This window comes from Phasianus colchicus, chromosome 16 (genome assembly GCF_987193195.1).
Source record: "Phasianus colchicus chromosome 16, bPhaCol1.hap1.1, whole genome shotgun sequence".
Taxonomy (NCBI): domain Eukaryota; kingdom Metazoa; phylum Chordata; class Aves; order Galliformes; family Phasianidae; genus Phasianus; species Phasianus colchicus.
Window position 1 is genome coordinate 11,759,404 of NC_143451.1, and position 15,133 is coordinate 11,774,536.

Consider the following 15,133-nt stretch of genomic DNA (forward strand, 5'->3'; position numbering starts at 1 on the left):
CGCAGGCAGCGCTCCCAGCTGCTCCAGAATGGGGCTCCTGCACAGAAAGGCCTGCAGGAAGGAAGGCGGCAGCCGCCCGACTCCGCGAAGCCCGGCGCGCCGCTGCCGAGCGAACAGAGCAGCGCGTGGACGCGGTCCGGAGGCGGCGCGGTCCCACCGGGCAGCGCAGGTGGGTTCCCGCAGCTCCGCACGCGGCCGCTCGCTTCGCCGTCGCTGTGAGCCGGCACGCGCTCGGTGCACGGGGCGGCCTTAAGGCCACCGCTGTGCAGCGCAGGCGCGGCGCGGGGCTGCGGCGATGCGGGCGGGCCTGGCGCTGGGGCTGGGGGTCGGGCTGGGGCTGGCCTGGCTGCTGGCGGCGCGGCGGCGCCGGGCGGTGCGCGAGGTGCTGTTCTTCCCCTCGCGGCCCTGCTGCACCGAGGAGCTGCTGGCCGAGGCGGAGGGCTGCGACGGCCGCCCCGCAACGTGCCCGTGCCCGCTGCCGCGCTCGGACTGCTCCCTCAGCCGCCTCCTGCGGCGTCTGCTGGCCGCCCGCCGCTCCCTCGAGCTCTGCCTCTTCGCCTTCTCCAGCCCCGAGCTGGGCCGGGCCGTCTGCGTCCTGCACCGCCGCGGCGTCCGCATCCGCGTCGTGACGGACTCGCAGTACATGGCGCTGAGGGGCTCGCAGATCGGCGTGCTGCGGCTGCTGGGTGAGCTGGTGGCACCGCCGTTGGTGGCACCGCCGTTGGAGGCACGCTCAGGGCCCTGCCGTGGTGCCTGGAGCCAGGCCCGGCTGGTGGCACTCGTTTGGTGGCAGAGGGAACGCGGTGCATCGTTTCCTGGATGGATCTGATGCAAAAGGGACCCTTGGGGCTGCGCAGAGCTGCAGCACGGCCGTGCTCCCCGCTGTCCCGTGCTGGGCTCCAGCCGCAGGTGTGCCAGCAGCACTTGTCCCCAGCTGCAGGGTGCTGTGCTGCGGCATCACACTGCCGAATGCAGGTTGGGCTGGCTGCTGCGCCTGGGCACGTATCCTGTGCTCAGCTCCTGCTCGCAGCCCCTCGTCCTTTCCGTTTGGTGGCACTTCTCCACGTGCTGCCTTTGTGGCTCGCGTTGCTGGGGGCTGGGTGCCATCCCTGCCCATCACATCCTTGTCGTGTCGTTGTAGGGATCCAGGTGCGTCACAACCAGGACGTGGCCTTCATGCACCACAAGTTTGCCATCGTGGACAAGAAGGTGCTCATCACGGGCTCCCTCAACTGGACCGTGGAGGCCATCCATAACAACAAGGAGAACGTGGTGATCACGGAGGATGCAGAGTATGTGCAGCCTTTTCTGGATGAGTTTGAGAGGATTTGGGAAGAGTGCAACCCTGGCAACTACACGTTTTTTTCCTAAAGAAAATGAGTAAGCAGCTTCCCTGAGCTGGAAGGGTGTGGAACAGAGGGCATTCAGGGGGTTTATTACTATCTATAGCCATGGATGTATTACCACCTGTTGTAATTTCGTTAAGTTCCTCCTGAGCTGAAGTGCTCTGTACCCTAAATTGCCACAGGTGCCTCGTGTACTAAACGAGCAGTAATGACCCAGCTGATGGGCTCTGTGAGGACAGAAGCAATGGGATGCTCGTTGCTGTGCTCTGCAGTGAGTAAGGTGATATTTGCACTGCACTCAGGACTTGTGCAGGGAGCTGGGTGTTCTCCAGCTCGTGGTGCTCGGGATGGAGCTGTACCCTGAAGGGAGGATTGTGAGGGCTGCAGCAAAACTGGGGGGTTGTGTAGGTGGAGTTGTCAGTGGCTGTTCTTTTGTTTGCATGAATTATTGACAGTTTGTGAAAGGAAATCTGGGAAATAGGAAGTTTTGGTTTGTGTATGAGTTTCCTCTGGTTTGAGGTTAGTAGAGTTCCGGTGTCAATGTGTGAGAGCAGATAGCAGTGCCAGCTCATCTCCCTGCAATGCAGTGCAGGGAGTCCTCAAAAAGAACTGAAGCTGTGCTGTGGGCACAGTTGGCCTCGTCTGAGGAGCAACTGCAGCTGCAGCTTTGCCTGCAACTTTATTTTTAGTGCAGCTGTGTTTGCTGATCTAGTTAGAGCTTAAACTGCTCCCTACAAATGCTGCACCTCACAGTGTTAACATGCTGCTCTCTCAGGAAAGCTCCACATCACCTGGAGTGTTTTGCACTGGTGGGTTGGTTGGTTCCAAGATCCAAATCACTACAAGTTCCTGGAGATCCATAGGGTGTTGTTTAGGGTGTGGGGGTAACATCATCAGAGTGAGGGTTTGTTCTGTTGTGTTGGAGAAAGTTGGTGTGGGTGTGGGAGGCAAAACCGTGCATTGTCATCTGTGATGTAGCAGCTGGGGAAGGAGCTGAAGCATTTATTCTGTAGTAAGTCTGGTTCAGCAGGTTTAAATATATGCTCCTTTAAATATTTTATTGTTAAAATTATACTTGTGTTTTCTTTGTGAAATGTAACTATAAAAGCAGACAGTTCACCCTGTTCAGGCTCTGCTTTCTGCTGCTTTCTTTGCATCGTTTCGTCGTTGGAACAAACACACACTGCACTGACAGCATCCAAGGGTGGTGCAAAAATAGTTTATTAGGATATCGTTTACGTAAAGTTAGGTAATTATATTTACAAAATAAAAATGATCAGCTACATCCATGGGAACCTAGCATGACGCACACGGTTGTATAAGGAATAAATACAGTGACAAAAAAGTGATGTTTCTATTACAGAGAACAGTTACCAGGAACAGTGATTCCTCGAAAAGCAGTGAATAAAATGGGAGTGGAAGAGAGGAGGAGGGAAGAGGCGAGGAACTCGTGCACACAGAGAAGCAGGAGCCCCTGGCAGAGGGAATGGAATCACGTGCGATGCATCGTTTCCTGGATGGATCTGATGCAAGAGAGGCCCTTGGGGCTGCATACAGCCAGAGCTGCAGCACGGCTCTGCTCCCTGGCCTCCTGTGCTGGGCTCCAGCCACAGGTTTGCCAGCAGCAGTGTCCCCACCCGCTGTGTGCGTGCTGCAGCATGGCTGCTGCCAAATGCAGGTTAGTGTGGAGGGCTGGCTGCTGCGTCTGGGCACGTAACCTTGTGCTCAGCTCCTGCTCACAGCCCCTCATCGTTTCCATTAGGAGCACAGAGCTCTCGAGTATAAGGGCAGAGCACGCCATGTGTTGGAACGCAGGAGTCCCTTCGGCTGCGGTTTGGGCAGTGGCTTAAACTGTGCACCACCAGTGCTGACCGCTGCTAATGCCACCCAAAGACTTGCAGCAGTCCTTTCTCTCTCCCCAAAACTTTATCCCTTCAAATAACTGATTCTTTAAAAGCTGGAGCCATCCGCATCACCAGGTCCCAGGAACGGGTCAAGGGCTGTGCGCTCTGATCTGTGCCTACCTGCCATCACCTTCAGCATTCTGCAACATACTTTGCTCTCTCTGGTTTAGAACAAAGAGTTAGTGTTCTTGTCACATCCTGTGCACTATCATTGTGTAAAGAAGGAAGAATGAGAAAATAATTGTTTGTAATTGCACTAATTACTTGCCAGCTCATGGCCAGCTGGCTGCCTTCAGCTGTTACCACCTTGATGGGCTTATCAGGTTTCTGCCAGCAACTCCCACACCCGTGCCTTCTTTCGGTTGTCTCGAGGTGCAGCTGTGGGGTGAGCCTCCCCTCCCTGCCCTGTCCTCACTCGTTGCATTTCTGCATCTGCTGCTGAGGGGCTGTGTGCAGCACTGTGCACTGGTGCACTCAGCGCTGTGCTGCAGGCTGTGTGTTCATGCAGGATGAGCTGAGCCCCTGCTGCCTTGCGCAGCACCTGCACAGAGCCCAAAAGCAGTAGTGCGTGCACTGCCCCACGCGGTGCTTTGCTCTGCTCCGTGGTGGTGCCATTCAGTTCGAGGGTGGAAAAAAGTTTACGGCGCAGTGAAGTTACAGTTCTCAAACCGACCGTGTGCATTCTTCAGACTGGTATCATCGAAACTCAAGGGCAGGTCAGCAGAAAAGGCGTGAGAAGCTATTTCTAACAGTGCAAAGCAGAGCCCGTCAGGGCAGGCAGGCAGGGGGTGACAGCTCTCACCCAGCCAGTGAAATCAAAACCATAACACTGTCACAAAAGAGAGCCCTCTGCTGACTTCTGAGTCACAAATATTTACGTTGCGTACTTGGAATACTATACAGCTTTTAAATTATTTACGTTCAAAAGAGAATAACAAAGCGTTTTTGCTTTTAAAAAAAGAGAGGATGGGGAAGAGGAAAGGCAAAGCAAGCCGTGCTGTGTGCATAAGTGGCCACAGCAAACAGCTCTGCATCAGCAGCACAGGAACGCAGCGGCTGTGAGCTGCATGGCAGTGCTGAGGGTGGGAGGATTTTATGCAGAAGATGAAAATAAGTCCTGGTATCTCCTACAGGCACTGTCTGTACCTGCAGCTGTGTCACTTCAGTGGCAAGAGGATGAATGATGCCCAGAGCAGGAGAGAAGAAGCGGGGTAACTCTGGATCACTGCCATCACCTTTCTGGCTGGCTTTGTTCTCTCCGCAGGAATCGCCCCACTCCCCACTGTCTGTTGGAGCTGCCCTTCCTCTCTCTCTCACTGAGGCAGAGGGCTGCCACCAGCTTTGGAGAGATGCCACTCAGCAGAGCCCAGGGGACAGCCCAGGCCCTGCCCCAGACTGCTCCTGCTGTGCAGCTGTGCGGTGCTCCTGCTTTGTTCCCATTTAAGGGATGCTCACCCCAGCAGATGGTGCTGCTGCAGGAAGGTACAGCACAGAGCATCCCCAATTTGCTTTATGGTACTTTAGAACTCAGGGAAGCTGCCACTGGGGCATTTCCATCAGCCCCCAGAAGAACTGGAGCAGCTGTGCATTAAGTCAAGCTTCCCCAATAGCAGTAACCCCAGCAAATCCCAATTCCATCTCCACTGCAGCATCTTTTAGCCCTTCATCACCTGTTTTCACAAACCACATGAACGCAATGATGTGTGCTGAGCCAAAAGCTATGGTCAGTCTGTTTGGCACTGGTCTCCCTGCACTGGGTTACACCTCCTGCAGCACCCACACCAGGCATGACAGCCAGGGCTGGGTACCACGTGGGCAGCAGGCAGCATCCTCTCTTAGGGAGTTACAGTGCTCAGTGGCATCAGTCAGTGCCCATCCTGCATAGCTCCCATGTGCTGTGCAGTGAGATAACAAGGTGTGGCCCTTGTGGTGGTCGTGGTTAAAATAATGAAGTCAGCAAAGCAAAGCAAGGCTTTCCTGGGGAAAGTAAGAATGATTGAAGTCCACATGGCAAGAGGAAGATCACGTTCTGCTCAGGTGGCTGAGAAGGACAAAGTCCTACTGTGCTTCTCGAGAGGAGGAAGGCATTCTCCTGCATCCAGTGCAGCCTTGGGAGAGATGAGTGGTGACAGTGATGATGCCACGTGCCATCCTTGTTCCATGTGCCAGGAGATCACAGGGCATGAAAGCATCCCAAGAGCAGAGCAGAGCCCGTGCAAAACAGTGCCACCAGCCCACCCTGCAGTCACACAAGGTGCTGGCAGAGGCCCATGCACACACCTGATCAGCAAGTCCCTTTTCCAGGCTTGGGCTACCAAGGCTCCTCCAGTGCTTGGATGATGGAGAACACTATGGTGAGCTCAGGATGGGGTGAGGCTGCACAGCAGAACATCTGAGAGGGCACACATCTGCTGGAGAGGGAAGAGCCTTCATGTCCAAGTGGCTGAGGATCCCTGCTGCCATCTCCAGGATTCCCACACACAGCCAGGTACAGAAGCACAGCGCAGGAGAACATCTCAGTATGCCTGGTGGCACTGCTGGAGCACTCAGTGAGAGCATCTATCCTTGCAGATGGACCTCCCAGCTGGCCACACAGCATGCCCAACGAGACCCAAATTAGCCACAAGAGCACACACACCTGCTTCCACCTCGGGTGAGCACAGAGAAATCGAGAAACAGCTCAGCTCCACCTAAAAAATCTCCCAAAATCCAAAGTGACGCAGCCATGTCAGACTGGGGAGCGATGGGGCAATGATTCACCCCACTCACAGCCGGGGTTCTGTAGGTGCACAAAGCACGTGGAGATGATGCTCCTGCAGCCAGCACCGAGCTCTGCACTCACCTATGGACCTCGTGGCACTGCCTGCTCCGCATACAGAAGCTGCTGTGACTGAGCAGGTCTGAAGCACAGACTCGTTTTCAGACTTTTATTTCAGGAAAAGATTAACGAATTAAAATAGGAGCTGCCCTGCTGACAGGAAGAGTCGAGTTCAAGAAGCTGATAAAAAAGGAGCATTATATGCATTGAGCACTGTGCATTTTCAGTCAATAGTGGCTCTACTTTCTACTCTACTTTCCTTGGACTAGGAAAAAGGAGTTTCACATGCGCACAGACCCTAAGATACACGGGACTCAATGAGAGGAAGGGAGTAACAGCAAAAAAACAGTGCTGGGCTGGATCTAGGAGAGGCAAGAAGTGACCTCACAGCTCGGCCCCAGGAACGCTTCCCCCCTCCCCCTGCATACCAGGTGCCCACGGCAGCCCCTACCCAATGCTGGTGCCCGGGCACTGTGTCCTCTGCCAGCCAGGCATCGGGGTGGCTCCTCCAGGCACCCCTGCAGCATCCCACAGGCTTTCCCCTATTGCAGGTGCAAGAGATGCAGTCGACGCAATCAACGGCAAATGAAGCTCCCGGTGTGCTCTGAGCACTGGGGGCTCGTGACAGTAGTAAGAGGGATGGCCCCCGCCACCCAGCCCTGCGTGCATACCAAGCTGTTGGTACGACGGAGCTAGCTTATTCACAGGCTACTGAGCCTTAATACTGACACTTAGTGTAATGGTTTACAGTAAAGGAAGGGATCTCCTACAAAGCGCTGAAGAGGGGAAAAAAAAAAATAATAATAATAATAACCCACAAAACCCACAGCCCAATCCCTTCCTCTCCCTCTCAAGAGTCTCAGAAGCGTCTCACAAGCGGGGAAAAGGGGGGTGGTGAGGGGGGCCGTGGGGCCAAACGTCAGCGAGGACGGCGGTGAGCGGCGTGGGACGAACGGTGCTGGTGCTGTGCTGCCTCAAGCCGGGAGGTGCGCGTGGTGAAGCGGAGCGGGGAGAGCTAGTCGTTCTTCAAGTCCCTGGATTCAAAAAGCTTCAGGCGTTCTTGCACGGTCAGGCCTTCCTTTAGGCTCTGGGAGGGAGAAAAAGACAGATAAAGGTGGGATGGGGCGGGCGGCAGGGGGCACGCGGATGGGGGGATGTGGGCAGCGTAGGGGGGAGGCCATCCCGGAGAGATTAGTGGGGCATGCTGGAGGAGACAGCAGCCATGGGGTGTGGTTACAGTGCCTGGAGAGAGCTGAGAGTGCAGGTTAACCGGGTACAGACCAAAGCAGATGAGTGAGGTGAATGCTGCTGGAAATGGGGTTAGCTCCGGGTGGGGTGCAATCCCACAGCCTGCAGGGACCAGGACTCACTGCCATATACCTGCAGGGCTGCAGCACGGGGCAGGCTCCGCTCCTCCTGTGCACTTTGCTCAAGCAGCCCCGAGAACTGCATTTTGTCACCAGCGCCAATGACATCTCTCATCACCCAGCCCTTCCTGCCACATTCGGGGACACGGGGCTCACTTCTTTGGGTCTAGCAGGATGTGATGGCAGATTCAGCATCCAGATTCAATGCAGCTATCCAACCAAACCCTGCCTTGCCAGCTTTCAGCAACGTTATTTATACAATCTGCTGTTGCTTGAGCTTGGAAATACAGGAGAAGAGCTATGTGAGGGGTGCAGTCCTATGAGCAAATAAATCTGGCCCTGATAGGACAGATTTAATCTGCAGTCACTCCAGGGAGCCACACAGGGCTGGCAGTCAGCCCTCCCTCCATCCTGCTGCCCTTTTCTGACGATACAATGCAAGAATTGCAGCAGCCTTACCACTCATCTTGCAACCAACCCACTCTGCAGTACGTGGCAGCTCCAGCAGGCTCAGACCCACATGGAAACCCTTCTGCTAATGGGTAACCACCATGCTCCCTCTCGCTTTATTTCCTTGACCACACTGTCTGGCCATCACAGAGTTTGCACTTCTGGGCCATGCTTTGCTCAGCGTGGGTTTATCAGGGCAGGACACAGTGCTAAGAAGCTGTGCTCATTCCCATAATCGCTGTTTTTAACATTCCTCCCTCAGGCTCACAAATACAGAAGAGCATCGGGGAGCAGCATGGAAATGAAGCATTGCAATGCTCCGCATTCACACAGTGCATTCTTTCTTTCCAATTGACAGCAGAGCCTCTCGGGACCCAAGTCTGAGCATGTCCTTCCTGCAGAAAGTCAGCTTTGGGCTATTTAAATGAGCAGCAACCCATGCATTCCAGTTTGCACATTCGATTTCTAATTATATAGAACCAGACACCAGAAGCCATTAGGCTGTTCTGCCTCACGGTACAAATTCCAGCAAATTCAGCCCTTAGGGATTTCACGATCCATCTGAGCTGCTGATGAGGGGAGAGTAATGCAGGGTGAAGCCTGTGATAGGGAATCTTCCACCAGAACCCCTGCGGCTCTCCAGTTATCCCCTTCGTCATTCCCTAACCTCAACCTTTACCGTGGGCCAGGACAATTAACTACTGCTCCAGTTCCTCAGTGTCTGTGCCATTAGGATCACACTCGTTTCCCACCATTCTGCTAGATGGCCCTGGAATCTTGTGGGATGTGTGGTGTCAAGTGCTGATGAGCAGTGGGTGGACACTGGGGAGCAGCATGAGGTCACTGGGCAAGGAAACACCCAAACAACCTACAGCAGCAGCTACAGAGAAAACTGTGGGCAGCGTGGAAATCCCCTCTGCAGCTGAGCCCAGGAGCACTACTGCATACTACAGACCTCAGTGGGAAATGCATCTACAGGCAGCACTGATCCACTCCTCCACCTGGCTAACAGCAAAAAGGTTCTCCTACAGGACCCCGGTGGTGTTGAAGTTTAGTCTGAGGCATGCACAGTCACTCAAGCATGCACACTCAGTGTCCCACACTCCCAACAAAGCCAACAGGAAAATGTGCCCCACTGCGTCCAAATCCTCTCCGTGCTGTTTGCTGTGTTGGGGAGGGTGGGAGGAAAAGGAAGGTGAGAAAGCCATATTCCCCAGGAAGAGCAGAGAGAATGCTCCTCCCCTCCTCCCATACTATCATTAACCACAGATGAACCAACAGGTCATTAAGAGAAGGGCTCTCATTTGCCGTGGAGGTGTGAGCAGTGCATGCAACGAGGGCCGCTCCAGTGGGCAGCTGTGCCGCTCGGTGGGTGCCGGTGTGATTACCTACGTGGCAGGGAACCTGGACTCGGGTTCATTTCAGTTATCCCATGAGACCTGCTCAATAACGGACTGTTGGAGGAGAAAGCAAAATAAAGAAAACAAAACAAAAACACAAGAAGCTCATAAATCCTACAGGCATTGGCGTCCGCGCAGCCCAGCCGCCCCCTCCCCACACAGCGATGCAAGCAGGCAGAGTGCCCTGCCACAGCCCTCCTTTCCCGGGGGTCCAACCAACAGCACACGGGAGCACAGCAAGATAAGTACTCTGAGCTGAAATGGTGATGGGGAACCAACCCTCGGACCTGGGACAGCAAGCCTGCAGGTCCGGGTGCACCCCGAGCTGCTCCCTGCTGACTTGGAGCAGCGCAGACACCCCACACTGACACCTGCTGCTTGCAGAGCTGCATGCCAGCTGTTTCCCAAGCTAGAAGCCTCTGCTTGCTGGCTTCTCACTCTGCCCCAAGTCCCATCCACTTCCAACATCAGCATCAGACCCCCACTGCCTGTGGGGGGAGAGGCAAAGCAACGTGCCCACGTCGATCATCCTGCTGACTGACCCATATTTGAGGATGCTTTGTGAGCAGCTCTGTGTGCCCTTCGTATCTCTGTGGTCCCACAGCACCAGGCAGCGTGCAATGCTGGCAGCCAGCATGCCAAGCAGGAGCACTAGGCAGAATTATTGGCATCTGGGACCAGTAGCAATACAGAAGGGCCAGAGAAACACAGGGCCATCTGTGCTGTGTTAACACACAAGGAAAGCGTGTGTTAAACATGCCCAGCTTCCAGACATCGCTGTTTCCATATAAAGACCCACAATCTTACAGTGATGAACACTGCAAAACCCGGAATGCTGTGTGCATTTCTACCACCTAAACTTCAACTGACAATGGGGAGCAATTTCTGGGACAGTCCACCTGTGAAAGACCAAAGAACAGGTGAACTTTGTCTTTGTTTCAGGCGAGGAGCAGCTCCACCCCTACATATCAGGGCACTCCAGGGCAGTGGGCTCTGCAAACCACATCTCATCCGCCAGCTCAGTGCTCTCCCAGCTGCCATCCAGGTTAGCACTGGTGACTGGGAAATTCTCCATTTTCTTCTCCTTCCCATTTCTTCTCATCTTAAATCCCCACCAGAGAGTAATGCTGGCCACCTGCATTGCAGGGGAAGAGCTGTGAGCTCACCTTTGACCTGATATTCCTTAGTTGCCGGCTAACACTGGATCTGTCTTTCTTCAAGAAATCAGGGTTGCTTTTTGATTTCATAATATCTGGGGAGAAGCAAAACGACAGCATTAGTGCAGTGCCCCTTGCAAGGAACAGGGGCTTCTCTGCATCCCGACAAGCCAGGCCTGGGCAGGGGGCTCTCAGCACAAGGCTCTCCTGATGGGAGGTGGCAGAAGGGTTTTCAGATCCACTACCTTCCTCTCCTGAGGCTGAAAGGATGAACAGCTCGAGGGAAGAGGGGTTGTGCTTGGGCTGCCCACTTCTTGCTGCCCCAGTGAGGTTTCCACAAGGAGCAGAGGTGGGATGCAACATGAAATGGCAAAAAAAGCACCACGCAAAGCCCTGTGCTCAGACTGGGTACTTCACAAGAAATCAGACACCAGGATGCAGGCGCTAAACCAGGAACCCAAAGATGGCTTAGAGCGGCTGGAAGAGCACTGACCATATCCCGATACAGTGGTGTTCACAGGGGATTTCTCTCCCTGAGCTTCTGTGGCTGCTTTCAGCTGCTCTTTCAACCTGCTGATATCACAGTCTGCCTTGGCCTTCACAATGCTCAGCTCTGTGTAGATGTCTTTGTACTTGTCGCTGGCGTATTTCTTATCCTGGCAAAGGAACAAAAACAACCCGAGAGCATAAGACAGACAGCCAGAGCCGAGGAGAGTGCACTGAGGAGCAGCTCAGCACCAGCAGCCAGAGGGGGAGCAGCACCCTGCTCACCCAGTGAGGAGCTCTGTCCCCTGCTCTGCACTTCAGAGCCTCGGGCAGCGATGCCAGCCTCGTGCTCAGAGCTGCACCAAGCAGATATGCAGGACTCAAGATGCACAGAAAGCTCAGAGTCCAGCATCTGGTCCAAAGCGGACCAGATCCAATGTTGGGAGGTCTCTAATGCTGATTATTTTTGCCATTTCAGATCTCTGATATGACAGGCACAGGGAAAAAAACAGTCAAGGGAGATGTTTTCCCACAAGAAGGGAGAAAGGATAAGTCCTGGGCTGACAGAGTTGTGGGAGGCTTTGTTGACAACACCAACATGGGTATTCAGTTTAATTAAGGGCAAAAATGAAATGCTGTTTCAAATCCAGGGGGAAGCAAGCTGGAATCTAAGCACACACAGGGGAGACAAGCACAGCCCTTAGGATATGCAGAAGCAGTCCTGCAGCAGACATTACCCTCAGTGCCGTCTGCAGCTCGTCTTTGAGAGAGCTGATCTCCTGCTTCAGGTACTGGATTTCTGACTCTTTGACCCTCAGCAGGACCTGGAAGGACAGAAGCAGCGTGACAACACCCTGCACACACCACAAACGCCAAGACCTTCACAGACAACAAAACCAAACTGCCTGGTACAAAATAGGGAAACTGGGACCCCAAGTTCTGCTGTAACCCAGCGCAAGGTGCTCACCTCCAGCTCGTAGGCATCTTTGCCCTGGGTGAGAGGCGACCCAGCAGCCTCTCCTCCACCCTCCCCGGTCAGCAAGGTCCGCAACCGCGTGATCTCCGCAGCCAGGCGGTTATTCAGCTCCTGGAAGAGGGGGAGATGTTGCAGGATGAGCCAGGGCTCAGCAGAGAGATGGTGACATCTCCCTGGCCCCATTCAGGGCCTTCTCTGTTGCCTTATGGAGCCATTCATAGGCATCTTTTATCACAAACCTCACATCTTCACCCCAACTGGACACGAGGAAGCCAGCTTGGGGCAGTAAAGACGTGATGCCTTCTTTTATGGAACCATAGAATCATTAACACTAGAGAAAACCTCTAATATCACCACGTCCAACCAAACCACGCACGTCCCCATCTTCACCCTCCTGGCTCCCTTTGCCCTCACCTGGTTGTGGGCGTTGAGCTCCTGGTTCTCCCGCTGGCACTGGCGGAGGGCCTGCCTCTCAGCCTCCAGCGCCTGCGCCAGGTGGGCGTTCTCCAAGCACTTCTGTGAATACTGCTCTGACAGCACCTCCAGCTCCCGCTGCACCGACTGCAGCTCCTCCCTGCCAAAGAGAGACATCAACCATTTGCACACACGTTCCTGCTCTTCTTCCAGCACCCCACCCCCGTCCAGAACAATCTAAGGACTGAGGATAGGGATTTGTGTGCTCCCTTTGGGAAAAACCTCGAGTGCAGAGCAAGCCAACCCTTCCCTCTCCTGGCACACTGGCGGTTGGCCACCAACCCATGGAGGTCTTCTTCCAGGACGTTAGATGGTGGGTAAGTTTCCAAAACCAGGGCTGAGATCTATCAAGCCTGCACACAGGAATGGGTAGATCTGCACACCCACACACACCTAATGTAGATGCATCAGGGTTCACAAAGCTGCTTGACCATTTTGGTTGGCTTGTGCTTTGGCCCTGCCTGGTCAGATGTGGCCCAGCTGTCCTTGTGTAACAGCAGCAAGAAAAGCAGCATCACCTCTGCGCATCTGGTGACCATAAAGCTGCTGACAGTGGGTAGCGTGGGGACACTGAGCCTCTGAAGCCCCCAAATTAAAGGCAACCAGGAACCTATGGTTGCAGCTGAATTGGGACTGAGGGTAGAAGCCCATGTGATGGCCAATTTGACTCCAACTCATTGCCAAAATCACAGAGGAGCCAGGGGCCTCCCAGATGCCTAACCCCACCATGAAAGACAGCAATGGATGGACAGAACCACCCCAGCCAGCCTTACAGATACTGCCTCCGGAGGGCCTCGATGTCGGCGTTAACGCTGCTGATCTGTGAGCGCTGCGACTTCTCCAGCTCTCGCTCCAGCTCCTCCCGGTGTGCGTTCTTCATGGCTTCAATGGCTGCAGGGGTGGCACAGTGTTAGCACCTGGCATTGCAATGCCCAAAGAGCAGAGCTGGAGAGGGCCTCTTTGGTTTGTTTTCTTACAGGAACAATAAACCGAGTTGGCCCAGTGAGCCACCCCACTGCTCTGCAGTCCCTTCACCCCAGTGTGGCAAAAGGGCTCTGCAAATTCCACTGTTCAGTGAAGTCCGAAAAACTGACCAATTCACACATTGTTTCCTGAATTGCAGGACTCCTAACGCAGAGACGCTGAGCCTGAGTGCTTTAAAAGTCCCAGCGGCACTGAACAAGGAGTTTGTTGTGGGAGCAGCAATGAATGGTTAATGCCTTTCTGAGATGGAACAGAAAAGTGATCACACATTGTCACAGGCAGTGAGATGCATACCAAGCCTGGAGAAGAACCAGAAGATGGAACTCCATCCAAAACACCAGCACTTCCTTGTCTCCCTCTGATCCCCATCCAGCCTTCATCCCAACCCCTGCGCTGCTCCTCCATCCCGGAGCAAACGCCCTCCTCCCCCACCAGCACACAGCTGTCCCCATACCTGAAATGGTGGCAGCTGTTTCCTCTGCCAGCAGGCGGTCCTTCTCCTCCCGCAGCTTCTCCAGCTCCCGCTGGTGCTGCCGCTGCAGGTCCTCAATCTTCTTCTGGTGTGTCTCCTCCATGGCTGCAAAGCCCCTCTCACATGTTGCCTGCAAGAGGGATGAGGGGATGGGGTTGAGCTGGGAGCAGCACGACAGTGGGTGGAGGGTGCCTGGCTGCCATCCTGGGGTCTTCTCCCTTCCCATCCACACAGCAGCCAGCTGAGGATGGAGCTCACAGGGTCAGGGTTTGTCCTCAACCCCTGACAGTGGAAGGGCAAGGGGAGGTCTGGAGTCAGATGTAATCAGGGAAGGCAAACATGTTAAAACAGCAAAAAAGATTGCTGTGTCCTTTCTGTTCTTTGCAATCCATGCTTCCAGGTGTACCCACCTTTGGGTGGAAAGCAGACAGCTCATGACAGCAGTGGACCTTAATTCACAAGTGAGCATCATTTGAAATGTTGCACAGGAAATGATTTCCTAATTCAATGACTAGGATTGAGTTTAGGCCAGGAATTAGGGAGCAGTGCTCAGGGGATTCGGGAATTGCCAGTTGTGAATGCTCAAATCCCAGCTGGATTTCCTGCACAGATCCTGCTCATGGCCTTGTAGGAGGCAAATGTAACAGCCCAGGCACTGTGATGGCAGCGGGGCAGCAGAAACCCACACTGCTGGCCCTGAAGTCCCCAGGGCAGATGTCAGACCCCAATGGGGGAGGGTTCTGTCCCCAAACGGACTCCTCTTTCATTTCTGAAGACAGTAGAACTGTTCTCTGGGAGCCACTGGGACCCCACGGGTGATTACAGGGGGGACAAATTCACTCCCCAAGTGACAAAAGCATAACAGCTACTGACCTACACTAATGTACATTCTATGCACCACCACTTTGTTATATAGTTCTACATAACCTGTGTCACTCCGCTCCTCAGCTTTCAGCTGAGTGCCTTTTCCCACCCTTTTATGTTTTAATCTGGAGGATTTTTTCCTTTTTCACTTCAGCCCTCTTTTCTGAAACTCACAGCTCAGTGCCAGAACCTGTCTGGACTTGGCTTGCAAGATTCTTCATTGGTCCTTTAACACTGGAGGAAAAGGTTGGGTGCTCCTCCACAGGGTGGGAGACCCCGTAATTAACGTATTGTAAATGCATTGCTATAAATCCAGGACATGAGAACACATACAAACCAGTACCTAGTGTTACTGACACTACATGCTCCATCTGGCTCACAGGAACCATCCCTACAAGACTGGCTCCACAACCAACCCTGAGTGCTGGAGCAATC

General features: G+C 54.1%; 2 protein-coding genes across 12 annotated transcripts in view; one reads left to right on the forward strand and one right to left on the reverse strand.

Moving 5' to 3' along the window:
* Window positions 1-295: 295 nt before the first annotated feature.
* PLD6 (phospholipase D family member 6) lies at window positions 296-2,701 on the forward strand. The gene is made up of 2 exons (XM_031607029.2): window positions 296-686; window positions 1,142-2,701. Exons 1-2 carry the CDS (start codon window positions 296-298, stop codon window positions 1,369-1,371), a joined length of 621 nt encoding a protein of 206 aa, XP_031462889.1. The 3' UTR covers window positions 1,372-2,701.
* Window positions 2,702-6,603: 3,902 nt separating this feature from the next.
* MPRIP (myosin phosphatase Rho interacting protein) overlaps window positions 6,604-15,133 on the reverse strand; it is a 57,806-nt gene continuing 49,276 nt past the window's right edge. For 7 of the 11 annotated variants that reach the window (XM_031607020.2, XM_090151579.1, XM_090151581.1 and 4 more), the window contains 8 exons: window positions 13,817-13,964; window positions 13,152-13,269; window positions 12,319-12,478; window positions 11,896-12,015; window positions 11,666-11,752; window positions 10,936-11,098; window positions 10,452-10,537; window positions 6,604-7,155 (listed from right to left, as the gene is read on the reverse strand). In XM_031607020.2, coding sequence (XP_031462880.2) covers window positions 7,084-7,155; window positions 10,452-10,537; window positions 10,936-11,098; window positions 11,666-11,752; window positions 11,896-12,015; window positions 12,319-12,478; window positions 13,152-13,269; window positions 13,817-13,964 — 954 coding nt within the window. In that variant the 3' untranslated portion in view covers window positions 6,604-7,083. Of the gene's footprint in view, window positions 7,156-9,273; window positions 9,340-10,451; window positions 10,538-10,935; window positions 11,099-11,665; window positions 11,753-11,895; window positions 12,016-12,318; window positions 12,479-13,151; window positions 13,270-13,816; window positions 13,965-15,133 lie in introns of all 11 variants that reach the window. The other 4 variants (XM_031607019.2, XM_090151580.1, XM_031607018.2 and 1 more) reach the window with 3 other exon arrangements.